General features: G+C 45.4%; 1 protein-coding gene across 1 annotated transcript; it reads right to left on the bottom strand.

Annotated features, from left to right (window-relative positions):
- Window positions 1-3,954: 3,954 nt before the first annotated feature.
- LOC144108900 (sorbitol dehydrogenase-like) lies at window positions 3,955-15,973 on the bottom strand. Its single transcript, XM_077642133.1, has 9 exons — window positions 15,584-15,973; window positions 15,443-15,476; window positions 14,269-14,433; window positions 12,071-12,230; window positions 10,924-11,042; window positions 8,800-8,865; window positions 7,543-7,718; window positions 6,165-6,286; window positions 3,955-4,920 (listed from the first exon to the last, which is right to left on the bottom strand). The coding sequence occupies exons 1-9, from the start codon at window positions 15,644-15,646 to the stop codon at window positions 4,764-4,766; spliced, it is 1,062 nt and encodes a 353-aa protein (XP_077498259.1). The 5' UTR covers window positions 15,647-15,973; the 3' UTR covers window positions 3,955-4,763.
- Window positions 15,974-18,357: the final 2,384 nt, after the last annotated feature.

Here is an 18,357-nt window from a genome sequence, read left to right as displayed (position 1 = left end):
TGCCCGTGGGCACGTTCCAAAACGAAAATTATTAGTCACTGGAGTACTCGTCCACGCTTGTGCCATCGTCCTCAACTAGCGCTGCCGTCGTGATCGCTGCTGCGGTCCCACAGCTCGTCGTTCTAACATCATTGTGCAGCGAAATCCCGCACTTCGCAAACAGCCACATCACGACGTTGTGTGGAACAGCTGAAAATTTTTGCTTCGCTGCAGCTGCCACACCTGTATCGCCCGTTGCGAACGTCGACTTTGCGGCCCGGCACGCAGTTCGTTTCTTCGGCGTAAAGAATGACAGCGATTTTGAATGCAGCCGTGAATGAGCGCCGATGGCCTACTGGACCTGGAGCATAAATTAATGACGAAGCACTACATTAAAGACTTGTGAAATGCGGCTGGCAGTAGTCGAATGCGTCATAGAGAAACTACGCATGAGCAGCGTCGGCTCTTCCCCGCGCCGCTGCGGTTCTGAGTGGCAGTGCTGCCACGATTGGAACAGTGGCCCTTCCATCAACTATCGACGCTCCCTTGAGCGCCGAGTGTGCGGGTCAAAGTAAACAACAACAACAAAAAAAAAACTTTGGGCTATGCCTAGTAAGAGTAGAACGTGAATGCGTTATCGGGCTTTTGCCACTTATCAGCAGATGCAATCTGCGGCCACGTGTGGGGAGTGGGCTAGTGCCGGTTTGCTGCTTATCGACAGCAACCATCGGCCGCCTCGCGCGGGGTGGGGATGCTGGCTCTGCGTGTTTACTTAGCAGCTGCTCAAGGCCAGCACCAAGATGCGACGGAGCTGCACAGCAAAAATGTAACCGTGCTGTAGCATGCCTGATATGTTGTTTGTCTTGCCTTTATTTATGGTGCGATGCTTTGGTTTCGATGTTAAGTTGACCCCCCACTTCGGATTTTCAAATTTCGAAAAATAGGTTGACTTACAATCGTGTAAATACGGTAACTAGAAGAATAAGAATTGGGTGGAGAGCATATGGCAGGTTCTCTGGGATCATGAATGGCAGTTTACCAATATTCCTCAAGAGAAAAGTATACAACAGCGGTATCTTACCTGTACTCACCTATGGGGCAGAAACGTGGAGGCTAACAAAAGGGTTCAGTTCAAGTTAAGGGCAACGCAGCGAGCTATGGAAAGAAAAATTATAGGTGTAACGTTAAGAGACCGGAAGCGGACAGAGTGGGTCTGGGAACAAACGCGGGTTAATGACATCCTAGTCGAAATCAAGAGGAAGAAATGGGCTTGGGCAGGGCATGTAATGCGAAGTAAAGATAACCGCTGGTCCTTAAGGGTAACGGAGTAGATTCCAATAGAAGGCAATCTTAGCAGGGGCGGCAGAAAGTTAGGTGGGCGGATGAGATTAGGAAGCTTGCGAGGATACTGTGGCCGCAGCTGCCAAATGACAGGGTTAATTTGAGAGACATGGAAGAGGCCTTTCCCCTGCAGTGTGCGTAGTCATGATGAGGATGAGTGATGAAGTAATGGAGCCTGTTTATAGTACTCGTATATTTCAGATTCTCATTTGTGTGTTTGAAGGAGATTTTCATGTGTGATGAACAACATTTTGGAACAGGTAGGGGGATCTAGTCTTGGGCTTCGAACAACCTAGCCAGCATTGCTTCGTCTCCTATGGCTTTCTTGATTTCTCTTGTGTTTATTTAATATTTCTCACATTCTCTGCCGCAAAGTTGGATTTCCTTAACCCCACAGCGGACTTAGACAAGCCAGGCTTGTCATAAGCCAGCTGTCTTTTCTGGCTGAGGCTCATGAGAAGCCTAGCTTGTCATGTGTTTCCTGGCACTCTTGTGTCCAGTGTAAAGCGAATAGGGCTCCTCCAAAGCACTTTTTTTATTTGCCGACAGATGGCATCATGGGCAAAAAATGACCATTTTAACGTGATAGCATTAATGGTCCCCCTGTTCAGCTGAAAGCCCGGCACCGGCGTTTTGTTGAGGAAATCCAGATTGGTCAAGACAGCCGTGACGTCACAACCACGTGACCTTGCACGGATGATTCAAACACCCCACAATGATCACACACTGCTACAGTGATGATGTCACTACACAATTCCTCATTGGTCTACAGGGTTGTGACGTCATTCCACCACCAACACGTAATGCCTCTGAAAAAAAAAAAAAAGCGATTGCGCTAAAAAGAAAGGGTAGAGCAGGGACTCAAACCACTGTCCCTTGAGTTGCGAGCTGGGCGCGCCACCCCTTGACCACTGAGAAGCGTTTGTTTGACTTGGTTGAAGGGAGGCCTTGCGTGTCTTGTGGTAAATAAAAAATAATAAAATAAAATAAAGAACAGTGTCTGTGCAGTGATAGGCAAAAAGGACCCCAGGCTGCTGAAGGGACCCGTTAACGCTATTGCGTCATACTCTTAAGGCGGAGCTTAAGTGTCCCTCAAATTTTTGCAGGTGCTCATTTGTGCATGTGAAGGTGAGATTTCCGTGTATGACGAACAATTTGGAGTAGGAGCATCTTGTCCAGGGTTCTGCTGCTCTGGTGTGAACAACCTTTCCTGCTTTGCATCCTTTCCCACAGTTTCTCCTTAATATTTTTCAGTTTCTGTCGCAGAACTTGGATTTCCTTAATTCCTTCCAGTTGTATAAGTGGTGAAGCTAGTGTGGCGTCCTGCCGTGAAGGGACGCAAAGTAAGCCTAGTGAGGCTCTTCTCATGTGCCCCCTGTAAGAGCTTATGAAACAAATGACGTATTTACTCGTTGCTGCTCGTGCTGAAAGTGCTCCTGTGCCTTACAGGGGAGAGGGGGGGGGGGGGGGGGGCAGTAAACTCTTATTCAGCTTCTATGATGGGTGCTGGTGCTTCAGGTACCTATCAAAATTACAGGATATCTTTAGAAAGAAAGGCCATTTTGCATGGAATTGCTTGCATTAGGAATATTTCAAAGGTAGTTTGTGTCAATGAAGTTTCCAACAAATCAGTACTAGTCTTCCCCCCCCCCTTTCCTTGCGATTCATACTATGCTTCTGCTAGCACCATCAGACACTTGCGATGCTCCAGCTGGCAATTGAACATTATGTTTTCCTTTTGTGTTTATGCGTGTGAGCCAATTACAGCCATGCTGGGTGAACGATTTGTCACATTTGCTTAGCCTGCCTTTCCTGCTATGCTGTTCCTATTGGCACTAGCCATTTTTGTTTACGCTGAAGGAGCGTTTGTACCTGTGATGTGATAGCAGCAGAAATGATGCAACGAAATTTGATCCAAGAATGGGGTTTTTGAAGAGGTGCTTGAATGAAGGCAAGGACCTTCGAGCAAAACTCTAGGCCCTCTGCAATGTGCAGAGTATTTATACTTGGCTGTCACGTTTCCAGACACAATGCTTGACAACTGGTTTGATTTGTTTTATGGTGTGCTTCAGGGCGCTCTTTTAAAGTGTCGTTTTCATTAATATCTGTGTTGCTTTTTTGCAAATTCTTGCACTCTAGGCCAAGGTGCTGCAGATGGTGTACAGTGACTTATGTGTGATCTCAGTTCTGGTGCTGTAAGCTTTCGAGTGCAGTGTGCTCATTTTTTTTAATGGGAACATCTGATTTTGCGGATGCTTTCTGGCAAAGATGGCATTCCACCCTCATGTCACAGTTTTGTAACGCGCTTACCACGTGTGCCTTGTTTTGGTTCAGTCAGGACTGTTCAGAAGCTTTATTGTTGAAGGTGAGTCATGTAATGGATGTAAATAAATATATAAGCCAAATTTATCAAATGTCTGGATCAATTCTTTTTGAGATTTGTAAGATCATTCTGAAGGCATCTTGATGATGATGATGGATTTTTATGGCGCAAGGTATTTTTGACTGCTCAAGGTGGGGTCAAAGACCAATTTCCCAAGCATTTCACCCTACAGAAGCCGAGCACCAGGCAGGGGAATGCTTGTACCCATTGTATCATCGGTGGGTACCTGGCGGTACTGGGGATCTTCTGAAGGCATCTTAAATACATCGTTTTTATTCATCACGTGCTTATCACACACAATTTGGCTTGTACCCAGTGCATTGTTATCACAGTAAACATGCCCGCGAAAAAAAGAGAAAAAGTTCAGCGAAGATTTTCTGCTTCGCATGCCTTTGGCAACATGCAGATGTCGCGTATGGCTGTCTCACAAAAATATGTAATCATTCGCAAGGTGGTATACAAAATGCTTTAAAAAGAGTGTATATCCAAAGACTCACCTACACGTATATTGGGCACATTGTGTCGTACAACACAAGAAGCATATGCACCAAAAATATTTCATGCCCTAAAAGTTGGCACCCTTCAGAGGATGCCAAATCTTATCACATAGTTCAACTGCAATGAACAAAGTACAATTGCTAATTACGCTGAATTTGAAGCTTAGCTCAATATACATCCTTGTGCGATGCTACGATCAAGGCTGCCACAAGCATTTGTTCAGGTTTCATTTTACTCCAGCAGATTGTAAGTAAATATAAGGCAGTTAAAGGCACTCCAGTGCAATCTAGGTAAACGTTCCAAAAGAACAATGCGCTTACTCTGAAGCGATAACTAAGAAGCTTTTCAACATGCTACCCAAGGTGGCTGATGTCACCAATGTCCAAACTGGTACTAGCCCACACACGAATATATATGCATATGCAAAAAGATTACCATTAGAGCCTTCAGAGAGCTAATGTGTAAACAGAAATTAAGAACGCAGCCAAGCATACGTGGAACACAAAAGCTGGAGCCTTGAAAACTGAAAGACACCTGTCAAGACTCCAGTAGGACGTCGGCGTTACGTGCTGCAGTCTATCACCACCTTGATGGCTCCGCCGGCACCAGTTTTGGCAGTCTGGAAGGCTTCGACGGCTGATTCAAGCTTGAAGTGGTGTGTCACCAGAGGCTTGACGTCCACTTTACCCGAAGCAACCATGGCAAGCGCCGTTGGGTAGCTGCGTAAGCAGTTCAACAGTTCAGGCTACAAGAGTTTGAACGCTTTTGTATTTTAACAGCAAAGCTCTTCTTGGTCGAGGATTTCATGGGACAAGGCGTGGTAACGCGGGTGCAGCGATGCGGAGAGAGCAAGTGCCAACCACAGTTGTAGCGGAGTGGGGGAGCGGGCACCAGGTCAGGTGAGCGGTGTCAAGGAGAGGACGGGAGGAGTCGGCCAAATGGAGAGCGCGCGCCCAACAGATGCTTTGGAGGAGTGCGCATATATAGAAGAATGCGCTTGGCTGTCATTTCTCGATCGTTCAAATAAATGGCTAAAGTTGCACGCTCTCCAGAACAAGCCGCCCGTTGGGAGCGCCAGCGAGAGTTTGCGCATGAACAGGCACAGCGTCGACGGGTGAATCTAGAAGCACGCGCAAGGGATACGAAAGCCATGCACAAGCGGAGGGCGGAAGATCTCGCAGCCAAACGCCAGGCAGCTTCGCTGTTAACATCAGCGTTCGCAACGTTAAGCCAGTGAAGCTGGGCTAATTTTTGTCTCCGCTCAATATAAATCAAAAGGGGTCAGAGGTTCCGTGACTGTGATAAAGAGATTTCTGTAGGTAGGATTGTATCATCACTTCATTTTCTCTTGTTCACCGATTCATAGAGTGGATGGTCAATAATTTGGACTCTCTTAAGTGGAATAGGCGGCAGCTTTGAACTGCCACTTCAGTTTTTTTGACATCGAATGTATTGAAAACGCTGCTGTTATTCTGAACTACACATACTATTTCAAATCAATTTCTAGTCATAATAAATTTTAAATTATTATGTTGACTTTAGTTGGTTTTTTCAGTCTTAACACTGCACTCATCTATTTGAAATTTTTGGTACCACTTAAGCACCTCTTACAAAAAATACATTGGCATTACTAAAATATTTAATTAGGGTTCCTCCTTTACATGGAGCAGTAGAGAGCAATAAGTTTGGGACAAAATATAAAGAAATGCTGTATCCCGCCAGAACCTTGCCTACAAACACAAACTGCCATATCCACTGACCCTAATTGTGGGTTCATAGCATGTGACACAAGACAAAGCCAACCAGCGTACTTTGGTCAAGTAGCAACTGTAAGCAGCTGGACTTGAGTCGCAGCTGTCACAATTAATATTTTCATTACGTAACTGGACAGCTGATTACAATACTGAGATATTTAATCTGTACAGGTAGGGTTTTCAGCAAATGACCGATGTCGAAAACTCACCAGTTTGCGTAACGGAATATTCCGCGGATGTCAATCTCGCGGCAAGCGGCATCAACCAGAGGCACCTTGACTTCGTTGGGGCCCATGCCAACCAGCACCAGCGTGCCCCCAGATTTCGTGGCCTGCAAGAAGTAGACACGATAACAAGCACTCACTCCCAGTTTTGAGAACCAGCAAACAGGTCTGGAACTCTACTGTATGAAATACAACTGAAAAGAGGGTGTAATACTAACAATGTTAAGTCACTTAGGCACTTCTTTCCGTTGAAACCTGTGGGGCCTACAACGTCTGTTGACCTGCCACAGCGGCTCAGTGCCTTTGGAATTCGGCTGCTGATCAGAAGGTCATGGGATCCACAGCGGCCGCATTTCGATAGAGGCGAAATGCAAAAACGCCCAGGTGTCGCATGGTATATCAATGCCAAGACCAAGTCTGTTTGACGTGTCATGCTCGCCAAATGGCAGTAAATTCCCCTTAACTTGAAGCCACATTTTCAGAATATTGCATCCATGAAAACTTTACAGTCTTAGCATCAAAGCAAACATCTTGCAATGGATACTGCTCTAATGTCTGTTGGTGGTCCTCACCTTTTATCAAAAAGGACAAATTAGAAAAAATGTTGAATGCTACAGGGCAAAGAACAACGGAGAACCATGGAACTAGAATTTGTCACAAACTACCCGTCAGCTATGAAGAAACTGCTGTTCAACTTGAGGCAAAGCAGCAGCAGTGCGTAGTCCTAAATGGAGTGCAAGGGAAATACAGCACTGTAATTAGTTATTAACCTTCAATAGCAATTCAATGCGTTTACAACAGAAAAAGTTGCACAGCAATGAACACAATTCCTGGCACATGCATGGTCCTGCTCCTGGCATCCGCAACACCAGACTTTGTAGCTTTCAAGCAGTAGACACAGTAGTGGTTGCTCATTCTCTGTACTCTCATTCATTGTACTGCTTTCAGGGTAGTGTCAACTGCTAAATTGCTGCTTGTATCAATTTTTTATTTTGCCACATTCTCTGCACAAAGTCCACTGTGCATATGAACACTATTGAAACAGATTTCACCTAATTGCATGAATATCTGCTTAATTTGAAATTGCCTCCCGCATTATTCTCACATCTTGGGAAGTTGATTTCAGCCGATGCACATTTAATGTACAGTAAACCCTTGTCAGTTCAAAGCTGCACATTTTGAAGTATCAATGAAGTTTGAAGTTTCAAGCATGCATTGCAAACAAAGCTAGAAAGATGGCTTAGACTTTTGCGATGCTTGTTAGTACATTGAAAATTCTGGCACTCTGCTTATCTCCCTGCTTTTTCTGACTGCATTTGTTTGGGATGTCGCAGCAGAATGTTTGCTCTGAGCAATAACTTACCACCATGCCAAGTTGGGTGGACGACTCTGCACCAGTGCACTCAATGGTAACCTCTGGCAAGTCTCCGACAGTGCGGTAGATTTCCTGCTTGATGTCTTCCACTGTTTTCGATGCTGCACTGATGGCAAAGTCAGCACCAAGTAACTTGGCCACTTGAAGCCTGCTTCCTATGATGTCTGCCAACAGAACAAACAGAGGGCACATTCAACTGATTATTGCCTCATTAAGCATAATGCACTGAGAACCATACGAATATTAACTGATTAAGTAACAAAGCAGTTGCATGGAGTCACTCTACAGTCATGTGCTTGAGATTATCCTCTGCGACAACTTTCCTTGGCAGTTGAGCCAAAGCTACAGAGCCAAAGCACACCCTTTCGTCCTACGCAGTGGAATATACTCTCCGGTGGCAGTTAATAGTTTCCTCTTAACACAGCATAATGGTAATATTCGTTATTTCGGTATATTATCAACGTAACTGAGAGTTTTAAATGTTAGAGACACACGGCAAAGGTAGTTACAGGAAGCCTCCATAGATGGCGCCAGCTACATCAGCAACAGAGCGGAGCAACAAGTCAGGTTTAGTGCCAGGTGCATTGTCCTGTGGCTAGCTATTTAGCGCAGAGACAGATACAGATGCTCAACCCCTGTAGCTTTCCCTGCACTGCCAAGATAAGTTGTCGCCGAGTATAGTTACAGTTCAAATGTCTCAGTGTGGACTACGTTTGTGCCAGACATGCACCTTCGGAAACGTGACCCTCTGAAAATGGTCACCTGTGACCTCATTATTAGCATGGGAAAGAACATGACAAGAGTGCCATCAGTACCTGCACGTTTTTAATTTGCGCCTGCCATCAGAAGTAAAGAACTAAGGACACAATGTCTGGACTTGCAATACATGACTTTATGTATGGAAATGGTGTCTGTCCGTAACACTGCGTGCCAAGCCAATAGACATGCTAAATTAAAACAACCAAAAAGCAGGAGCACTAAACCGAACAACTAAACCAAAATGTAACAAAAATATGACAAAAATATGAAAAAATAACAATGCTTATGCACTGCCTAAGTCTTCTAGGTGCAGCAATTTTGCGCACAAAACCGCAGCTGTAGGGAGAGCAATTATAGCAAGATGCATGATTTATGAACATATAAAATGATCACAACATAGCAGTGCATGCTATGAATAAAATAAAATGTGTGGTCAGAAAAAGGCGGTGGAAATGTTATTTATGGACAGCATACGAAGGCACTCACCAGTCATGATGACCCGGCTTGCTCCCATGGCCTTAGCAGTGAGCAGACATACCAGTCCAATGGGGCCTGATTTTATTCAGTGCCGAAATAAGAAAAAGAAGCAGACGGTTTCTCACTAGTTCTATCACAAAGCAGCCATCAATTGACATCAGGGAGGCAATTGCACTGCATGTGTTGAACCACTTCATCCATCATGTCCCAGCCTCAAGTAAGTCTTTCCAGTGCACAGTCCTTGAGAGGTAATGGAATGTACATTGGTCTTGGAGACCACAGCCAACAGCTATATTAATCTACACAAAAACAGCCATGCATATATCTGCTGTAAAAAGTTATGAATGCAATATGAGCAAACAAACTTGTGTGCGAATTATGTGGGCACCATTAAATTTTAACCAATGCAACCTGGATGAAAAAAAAACCTTAAATTTTTAGTTACTGTTTATTCACAGCCAGAAGAAATTATCAGTTTCAACCATTGAACCTCTGCACAGATTCGGGCATGCAGAGAATATCTGTCAACCAAAATATTCGAGAAATCAACATATGCATAAAACACAGGAGCCAAATCGACTACAGGAAACTATAATACGATGCTCTCTTGCCACCCCCCCCCCCCCCATTTTTTCCCTTCGATGACATAGTGACAAACAAAATCCAAAAAACTAATTTTTCAGCCAGAATGGCTATGAAACAAAGCCTTCAAATCCACAACACGCCCATCATCCAGTAAAAAAAAGGTAAGGAGGCTAAAAGTGTGTTACGCAAAGTCTATATATACAGTGAAAACTCGTTATAGCGAACTGTAATTAATAAAACGATGTAGCCAAAGTTCGTAATATAAAATTTCGCCAGAAAACTCGCGACGGAGAAGTTAAATTTAATCTGCGAAATAACGACAACTGGGAGACACCTTTACCGTAGTTTTAGCACCGTTTCAAAGACGCTCGCGGTGATTCTGGAGGCCGCTGAAAACCGAGCGGCAAATGTTAGTTAAGCTGGCTTCGCCGCACAGCACCGGAGCACGTGGCGTCGGCGGCAGATCAGACACCAGCTAGGGCGCCTTCCTCGCATCACAGCGGTGTCGCGTAAAAAAATCCGACGCCAGGTCGAAAACTATCGCCGTTTTCCCCGCCAGCGCTCCGCGCCAGTCAACGCGAGCAGAGGATGGCTGCCGGAAATCTACAACAACCTACCGCCACTATCGCCGGGGGCGCCACTATCGGAGGGGGGGGGACACTATCGGCGGGGGCGAGAGGCGCAAACGGGTGCTGACCGACTGGCTATCGGCTCTTCTCGCCGCTCTATCTTCTGCGGCGCTGTTGGCAAAGCGAGATAAAGCGTGAACCGTGGCGCGAACGCTTGCCGCTTCACCACCAGTTGCCCATGCAATCAGGCAGAGCCTGCCGCCTGCCAACCGACCGGGCGTTCGGCAGTTCGATATATCCGTTTTATGGCAAACCGTGTTCGATATACAGAGTAAGAAATACATGTGTTTGTTAAAAATATTTAGGAACAGTTTGATATCGCCAATAATTCGCAATATCCGAGTCCATTTCAACAAGGTTTGACCTTGCCCATGCAGGTAACTAAGCCAATGCTTAATGCAACCGTTTTCACCTGGTAAACACAGTCAAAGTGCGGAGCCACAAAAATCGCACAAGAACAAACACTCCTCTCATCAAATTAACAAATCAAAGAAATAGGTGCTGACACAATATTTTAGTGCCTTATAAAAGATGCGCCCCAATGAAATCACTGCTGCGGCTTATATGAGTTCTCATCTTCAGGGCATTTCATGAGCCCTGCTCCTACCCATTTATGTGATTAGAGTCAACCTTTCCTGATCTAGCGACAGGTTCAACAGCACAGCATCAAAAGAGCACTACACGTAATTGTGGATATTTCAGATCTGCAATAATATCGATGATTTGAATGTCTACCAAGTACAACATAGTAATTCAAGCTTATATGCATGCTGTTTTCTGGTTCTGCATGTTACAGGCCTTGAGGCTGCATGCCCGCTAACGTCAAGTTCAGCAGCTGACAATTAGCACATCAGCACACACTCAGAGCAAAACAAATGTAATCACATATTCGGATAAATAACCTGGATGGAAGGCATACCTGCGCCACATATCAGCACAGTCTGGCCGATCTGAAGTCGTGCCCTTCGACAGGCATGAACTGCCACTGATAGTGGCTCCAAGAGCGCAGCCTCATCAAAGGAAACGTGGTCAGGCAGCCTGGAAAAGGTAGAGATACGCGATAGAATTCACCATTTTGTCTCTCTCATTTCCTAGTATTATGACTCTTGTAGGCAATGCACAAGAGTTAGTGATGCTTGTTTAACAAGCAAGCGCCGGTCAGACTGATGTTGTCGAAGCACAAATCGCAACAGGCTAGGCCCTCCTGAGGTTGGAGGCACTAACAACTCCTTTTCAATTTACCTTTGCTGATTCTTGGCTAGCTTAACTGCACTGAACCACTATTTAGCAAAGCATATATCACAGTGGGCGAGACACACCAAGGGTCAAGTCTTAGCTAGCTGCTGCTGTCTGTCATTATCAAAAAGCAAAGCACTAGACATGCACCAAAGTTGAAAGATGTGTAAGTATCACCTATCCTATCAACCTTGGTTTGCAAGACAACTGGCCTGTCTACAAAGCTAGGTCACTTGCAACGTGCATGTTGCAAGGCAGTGCTGACTTGGCACGAGACAGCTGAATGAAAGCACGAAGAAATGCATAACTGTGTGACCAAGACGCAATGTGAATCTTACCGGGCACAAATGAAGACTTTCAACATAAGAGCGTGGAGGAGGAAGTGCCAAAAGCATTAATCTAGTAGTTATTAAGCTCCAGGGATCAATGAATTTACATTCACCTATAGTATTTAGTAATGCTCAGATTTACCAAGGCCTGCATGGGCTCAGAGTCCCTTGAACTCGCACCACGTTGGATCACACATGCAGCTATTAGACTGAAATGGGTTCAGTCTCTCAGTCACTCATTTTCAACCTCACATAGGCTCAGGCTCACTCAGGCTTCGAACATGTATCTCAAGCAGACTTCGATTCACTTAAGACCGTTACCAGAGTGGGCTATCTGAACGGCATGGCATGCTTGTAAATAATATATACATGGGAAAGTTTCGTGTGTCATGCCAGTTGGAGAAGCGAGATTCTAGGATTCAACAAGTTTTTTCTGGGGGCATACATATGCAGTCTAGTCGGTTCACAAAGCAGCACAACATCTAAGCAAGTGTCACTGACTTGTAGCAGAAGTCAGCAGCATGAGTGTAAAATCGGGTGAGTGTGCCATGATGCGGTGGTGTGGCGCAGAAGACTACATCGGGGCACAGGTTGTACCGGCCTCCCTTGCAGAAGTCACAGTAGCGGCAGGGCACCCCTGGTTCAATGGCTACTCGATCACCTGCAGCATGAAAGGAATGAATCTGTTTGCATGTCATTTGTTCTCTTGACTTTTTATTCCACTGCGTTTTGAGTGAATTGGGTGTAAATAGCTGTGAAAAAAAAAACAGCCCTACATGCAAAGTAAAATTATGAGCACATATGGACACACATGCTGAAGTGATGTCTACGTAGTTCGATGTCACCATTCGATGTGTACAAAGACATTTTCATAGGGGTGTGCAAATATTATAGTTTTTTGAATAGCAATTGAATATCTTCCTATTCGATTCGTTGACCAAATTGAATAGTGCATTTTTAAAATTACTAGAAACGAACCAAATATGTCCTGAAGTTTTCAAATAGTTTTCAAATAACTGTCATGAAGTTCGAATAAGGCATGCCATAGTTTTGTTGGACGACTGTTGACTGTCACAGGAACAGGGTCCACTACTAAGTTGTACAGTATGCAGCCACCATGCCGTGATTGGGCTGCGTAAGGTACAGGGTGCAGCATCGCGACACGGTCCATTCATGTGGCAGCATCCGTAATGCTCATACATGCCTTCAAGACCGGGTGATGCCGCAGGGCTCAGGAAGGTTTAGCAAACTACAAACCTTGATTACCAGTCTCTGAGGTCATGGCTTATATGTAGCTGTTGCCCCTATCATCTACCAAAATGTGACGCTCGTTAATTCTGGTAGCTGTCATCAGTTGCAAAAGCTAATTTCGCTATATGTACGACACTGACTGGAGAATGCTGACTTCAGATCGTGCACCCCCCTAGTAGAGATTAGTGCTGTGCATTTTGATAGCCATAGGTATAACTCAGTAAGGTATAGCACCGCACCGTCCCCGCTAACGCTTCTTTAGCTGTTTTATACAATTAATCGTTTTGTGTGATTATTCCAACAAGTAGTGAATATTTGGAAAAATATCCGATGCATATTTGATTCAGTTATACCACTATTCAATTTGTATTCAATTTGGTGTTTATCTACGCTGTTTGTATTTAATTTGGAAGGGAAGATGCGCTATTCATATTCGACTGAGCTTTGAGAAAAGTAGCATTTACACATCCCTACATTTCTGTGTCAAAGAATAGCTGTTTTCACGCTTTTTACAGCAATAGCATCAATTACCTCGGGCCCTTCGACATCTATAACTATAACTGTGTGTCGTTTAGCAAATGTCGCCTTTGCAAAATGCTAGCCTCCTCAGGAGATATGTGTACCTTTCTTAAACGTCATCAAATACAATGTTAAATAGGAAGAAGTGCAAATATCCATTCATTTGAGATGTCAAGTAATGAGACTTGGTGTGGTTAAGATGCTGTTAAGGTCGCAATATCGTTATAAAGTAAAGAAACCATTAAGCCAGACTGTCCGGTGTGACACAGCTCTCAAAAATGTAACTTGGCGGAAAATCTGTAAAAGCCATAATTAAGGCCAAATGGTTATACAGACACAGCGTGCTTTGCTTTTATTTTTCGTTTCATTTCCTAGTGGATATAACAGGTTTGTCAAAATGCAGGCAATTTCATAGTTTCACGATAAGGTGGCTCATTATCGAATCACTGCTGGTTCATGTTCCATGCATCTGTACTATGTGTTGCAGAGTTACATGGTTAATTCGGTCTCCCTTATATTCTGGGTAAATAAAAATCGATCTGCACTTGCTTCAGTTTAACCAAGTGGAAAATGTACTGCCTGCGCTCAGTAACAGCAGAGAGAAGATACTGAGCATAACTCATTTTTTTGCTAATAACCTTTGCTGTTGAGTGTAAACGTTAGATCTACGCAATGAAAAAACAAACGGCAGGAACAGATTACCTTTCCTGCATTCTTGTGTCATAAGCCATCCAAACACATCTCAACATGTTGTTGCTGTCCTAAGCTTGCACTAACATGTTCTTCCTTGGGTTATGCTCACTGATGAGTTATTTCTCCACTTCCATACATGCCACGAATGGTGAGGTTGCATGCTCATGCTAATTAGAATTCTAAGGAACAAAAGAGGCCACAGAAAGTTTGCGTGATTTAACAGCATCACTCGTCACCTGGCTTCAGGTGTTTGACGTTCTTCCCCACCTTCACCACCGTACCACTGCTTTCATGGCCAAGGACCATTGGGTGGTGCACAATGAAGTTGCCAATCGCTCCTCGGGTCCAGTAGTGCACGTCTGAGCCGCAGATGCCGACTGAATGCATCCGTATCTGAGCATCTGCCGCAGAACGGAAACATATGGTTAGTGCCGAGCTGGGGACTTGTTCTCAGATTTGAGGAGTTAACGTGCAGTGGCCGGAAAGCAATGCAAGTGAAGTGTGCACTGCATGTTAGTCTTGTGTGGAGTGCATGAGAGATGCACTGTGCAGCAAACAAGGCAATGTCTGGTAGCAGCTGCTAGGTTTTAAAGGAAGCGTTTTTTTGGAAGTGCATGCAGCCAAACAAACAATGCCAACGAAGACAATGGCTAGAGCACAGTACCTCAAACCTACAAGATGCTCCATAATTATGCTTTTTTTTTTACAGTCACACGGCTCCCTGAGCGCATATTGTACCAACAAAATCCTGTCCATTTATAATTCTCTCACATGAAAGTGTGTTAGCAAATAACTCTGTCGACAGACACCTGCATATTCTTATACATAGAACAGTATGCAAAGGTATGCATAAGCTTTATTACTAATGACTTTGCCGGCATTATCTCTGAAATATGTGCTAATTCAGCCCTCCACTACAGCACCTCTTTCTTCTTTTCTTCTTTCACTCCCTCCTTTATCCCTTCCCTTACGGCGGTTCAGGTGCCCACCGAGATGCGAGATAGCTAGATACTGCGCTATTTCATTTCCATGCAGAAACCAATTTTCAATTCACGTCCTCCAAGCTTCTACGTGCCTTGCAACCAAAGCTGCAGGTTGCATGGTAAAAAAAAAAAAGCGATCAGATGCATGGACGCAGGGATCACATTATACTATCAAGTCTTGTCTGTGCATCAAATGGCCCATTTGTGTCGTTATCAACACACACCGATCACACATTCTAGCTTATTTGTCTTCGAGCCAAACTCGAATAACACATTTGATCGAAAACATGACGTTTTTGAGGAATGTCGCCGCATGACGACAAATAAGAATAACGTGCACATTCCGGCCGGGTCTTTCCACTCGCAACCTGTTGGCTCGATGAGAGTTTACATCGTTTCGCTATTAGGCATTAAAAAAAAAACGCACCGTTATCGCCGGGCTCTGGTATGGGCCGCTGCTCCTGCAAAGGAGCAAGACATACGAAATTTCAGGAATGTGGCCGGCAACAGATGAGCAATTAGTGAAGCGCGTGGGGTGTACGCAGAAGCACGCATACGCCGTACGTACCAGTCGAAGATCGTCCTTTTTGTACAGCACAGCGGACAGATTGTCGGCCTTGGCACCATCCATGTTGCTGCGAAGCGTTTTTTCACCGGTGAGTGCAAGCTGGAGCCAAATGAGCAACTTTCCGCTGGGTTGGCTCGGCTGAGTAACAAGTTTGCGTGCAGCTTACGACTGGCCGAAGAGCGCTTCTCTCGAAGAACAACGGCACGGCAAGATGTGTCGGTGCTTGAACTCTAATCGTGGCGAGTGTCTCGACTCAAGAGCTGATCACACCGCCAAGGCCGCTTTTGCAGCCGGCACCAAATCTCCGGTGTCACATATTTGACCAAAAAAGCAAAACATTCCCGGCGCCGATTAGGCTGGCTAAAGCACGACCGCGCACAACAACCAGCTGTACAAGTCACAGCTGTCACGTGTGTTCTCAGTTTTGGTTTCGTTTTCCTTCGGCGAGTAGAGAGGGCGCCTGTGCGGCATAGTGGCAATTGCCATCACCCCGTTTCAAAGGGGACGCTCCTACATCCATCCATCCGTGTTCCTGTTTGGAAACAAAATGGGTTGGCATATACGCACCTTTCTTTCAGTGCTACATTTCCATGCGTTTTAACGAGAAATCCCGTAAAATTTAGCCAGTAGCAGTTGTTTGTCGTAAATGCGAGCCTCCAATCTACAACATACATGGAAATTGAATATATTACCTCTAATTAAGAAAGCTGAGGCAAAGCAAAATTAACGCGAAAGCATTGCTAGTCACATTACGAGAAATTGGTTTATCGTTTATGGGGGTTTAACGTCCCAAAGAGACTCAGGCTATGAGAGACGCCGTAGTGAAGGGCTCCGGGAATTTCGACCACCTGGGGTTCTTTAACGTGCACTGACATCGCACAGTACACCGGACTCTAGAATTTCGCCTCCATCGAAATTCGACCGCCGCGGCGTGGATCGAACCATTACGAGAAAGGCCGGCGGCTTGCGTGCGTGCGTGCGTGCGTGCGCGCGTGCGTGTGCGTGTGCGTGTGCGTGCGCGTGCGTGTGCGTGTGTGTGTGTGCGTGCGTGCGTGCGTACTCGCATATGGTACAGAAATTTCCAGCGATGGCAAGAAAATAGAATGACGTCATAAAGCGGCCTTGTGACGCACACAGCAAGCCGAGCACCGCTACTTCAGACGATACTCCGCATCGGCCGTCCTCCATGTGGCGCCATCCATGTGGTGACATTCGCACCAAAATCGTGGGACAACCGTTTGTCGCACAGTGTTCCGGGTGGTGTCACACGATTTCTCGTTGCTAGCTTACATATGTGCTAGTCAAGTTGAAGGCTAGTTGCAATATGGGTTCGAACAGACGACATATGCACCTTCGATCGTATGCCTTCCAAGTTCCTAGAATTTCGTATCAAAATTGTGGCGCAATCGTTCGTTATAAAGCGTTCCGGGGGGTCGTATGCGCGCTTGTGTGTGTCGCCGTGCATCGAGAGGGCCCGAATGTTTGCGGCCTGGTGCGTAACCAGTATACGCAAACACAAACTCGTAGAAAAGAACTTTACTGCATGTACAAACATCACACGTAAACAATGCATCCAGGGAAAGTAATGTTTTCTCATTCCCACATGTATAGTGTCTCGGTCGAGTTTTTCTCGCACTTTGCTACACATTTCAGCACGTTTACGGCAAGAATTGTCGTGAGAAAATTTAATTTAAAAATTGAAGGGACAAGGGTATTGCGCGATAGCGCAATTAATTCCCATATATGCAGAAGGTCATTCTCTATTGATCACTGGGAGTTCTCAAACTCCTCCTGGCGCAGGGGTGCAGCGGTTTATAGCGCCACTGCCCTTCCCGAGCGACAAATCATTAATTTATCCTCCACCTGCCATGGCGGGCAGTTTGCTCACTGTCCAGTGAGCAGGTTGTAATGTCGCTGTTTGGTCACGTGACCTAGGTGGCCCACATGATGCCCACCTATCTCCTAGGTTATTCTTTGGGCACCACCTGCCGTAGTCATGCTCGTGGTTTTTCGCTCACAACGCCAACAACGCCGACACCGGATTTTCTGGACAGCGGTGCCTTAACGCTATCGCGTTAAAATGAGCGGTTTCGGAATAGCAAACTCGTTTTAGAAAATTTACCTTTCAGTAAATATACCTGGTCACTCAGTGAAACTTTACTGCAAGTGATGCCAGGCTTTTAATTTAGTCTTTCAAGCCGAAGTTGAAGCCTTTTTTCAAGCCTGAGATTTTTAAGTCTTTCGGTGGTCACTGTAGACGCGTGCATTCTACCTTACAGTAAGAGCCCAAGGGGCGTGAGATCCCCGGGAAATCTACGCGGACAAGAATTTTTTTTTGGGTGGACTGCATTGATCAGAGCTCTTTGATATTGCCACTCGCGAAATTTCCTATAGGAAGGAAGGAAGGAAGGAAGGAAGGAAGGAAGGAAGGAAGGAAGGAAGGAAGGAAGGAAGGAAGGAAGGAAGGAAGGAAGGAAGGAAGGAAGGAAGGAAGGAATAAACATTCATTGAGAGGAAAGAAGGTAGCTGGCGCTAAGCAGTGGATGTATTCAGTTCGAAATTCCAGTGGCTCTGGCCTACATCCGAAAGTCTCTAGCCCGAGATGGTGATGAGCTCGTGGGCTTCCAGGGTAACGCCGCACCTCCCACTACTGCAAGGACGTACTGGGCGGCTTTAGGTTGTGTTTTATGTGCATTCAAGGTAGGGGTGGTGCCGCACTATGGGCATGCATTCATCTATGCATAGTGTTGGGTGGAGTGATGGAAACTGGGGAA

Source organism: Amblyomma americanum, chromosome 10 (assembly GCF_052857255.1).
Source record: "Amblyomma americanum isolate KBUSLIRL-KWMA chromosome 10, ASM5285725v1, whole genome shotgun sequence".
Taxonomy (NCBI): Eukaryota; Metazoa; Arthropoda; class Arachnida; order Ixodida; family Ixodidae; genus Amblyomma; species Amblyomma americanum.
This window is presented reverse-complemented; position numbering and strand designations above follow the sequence as displayed.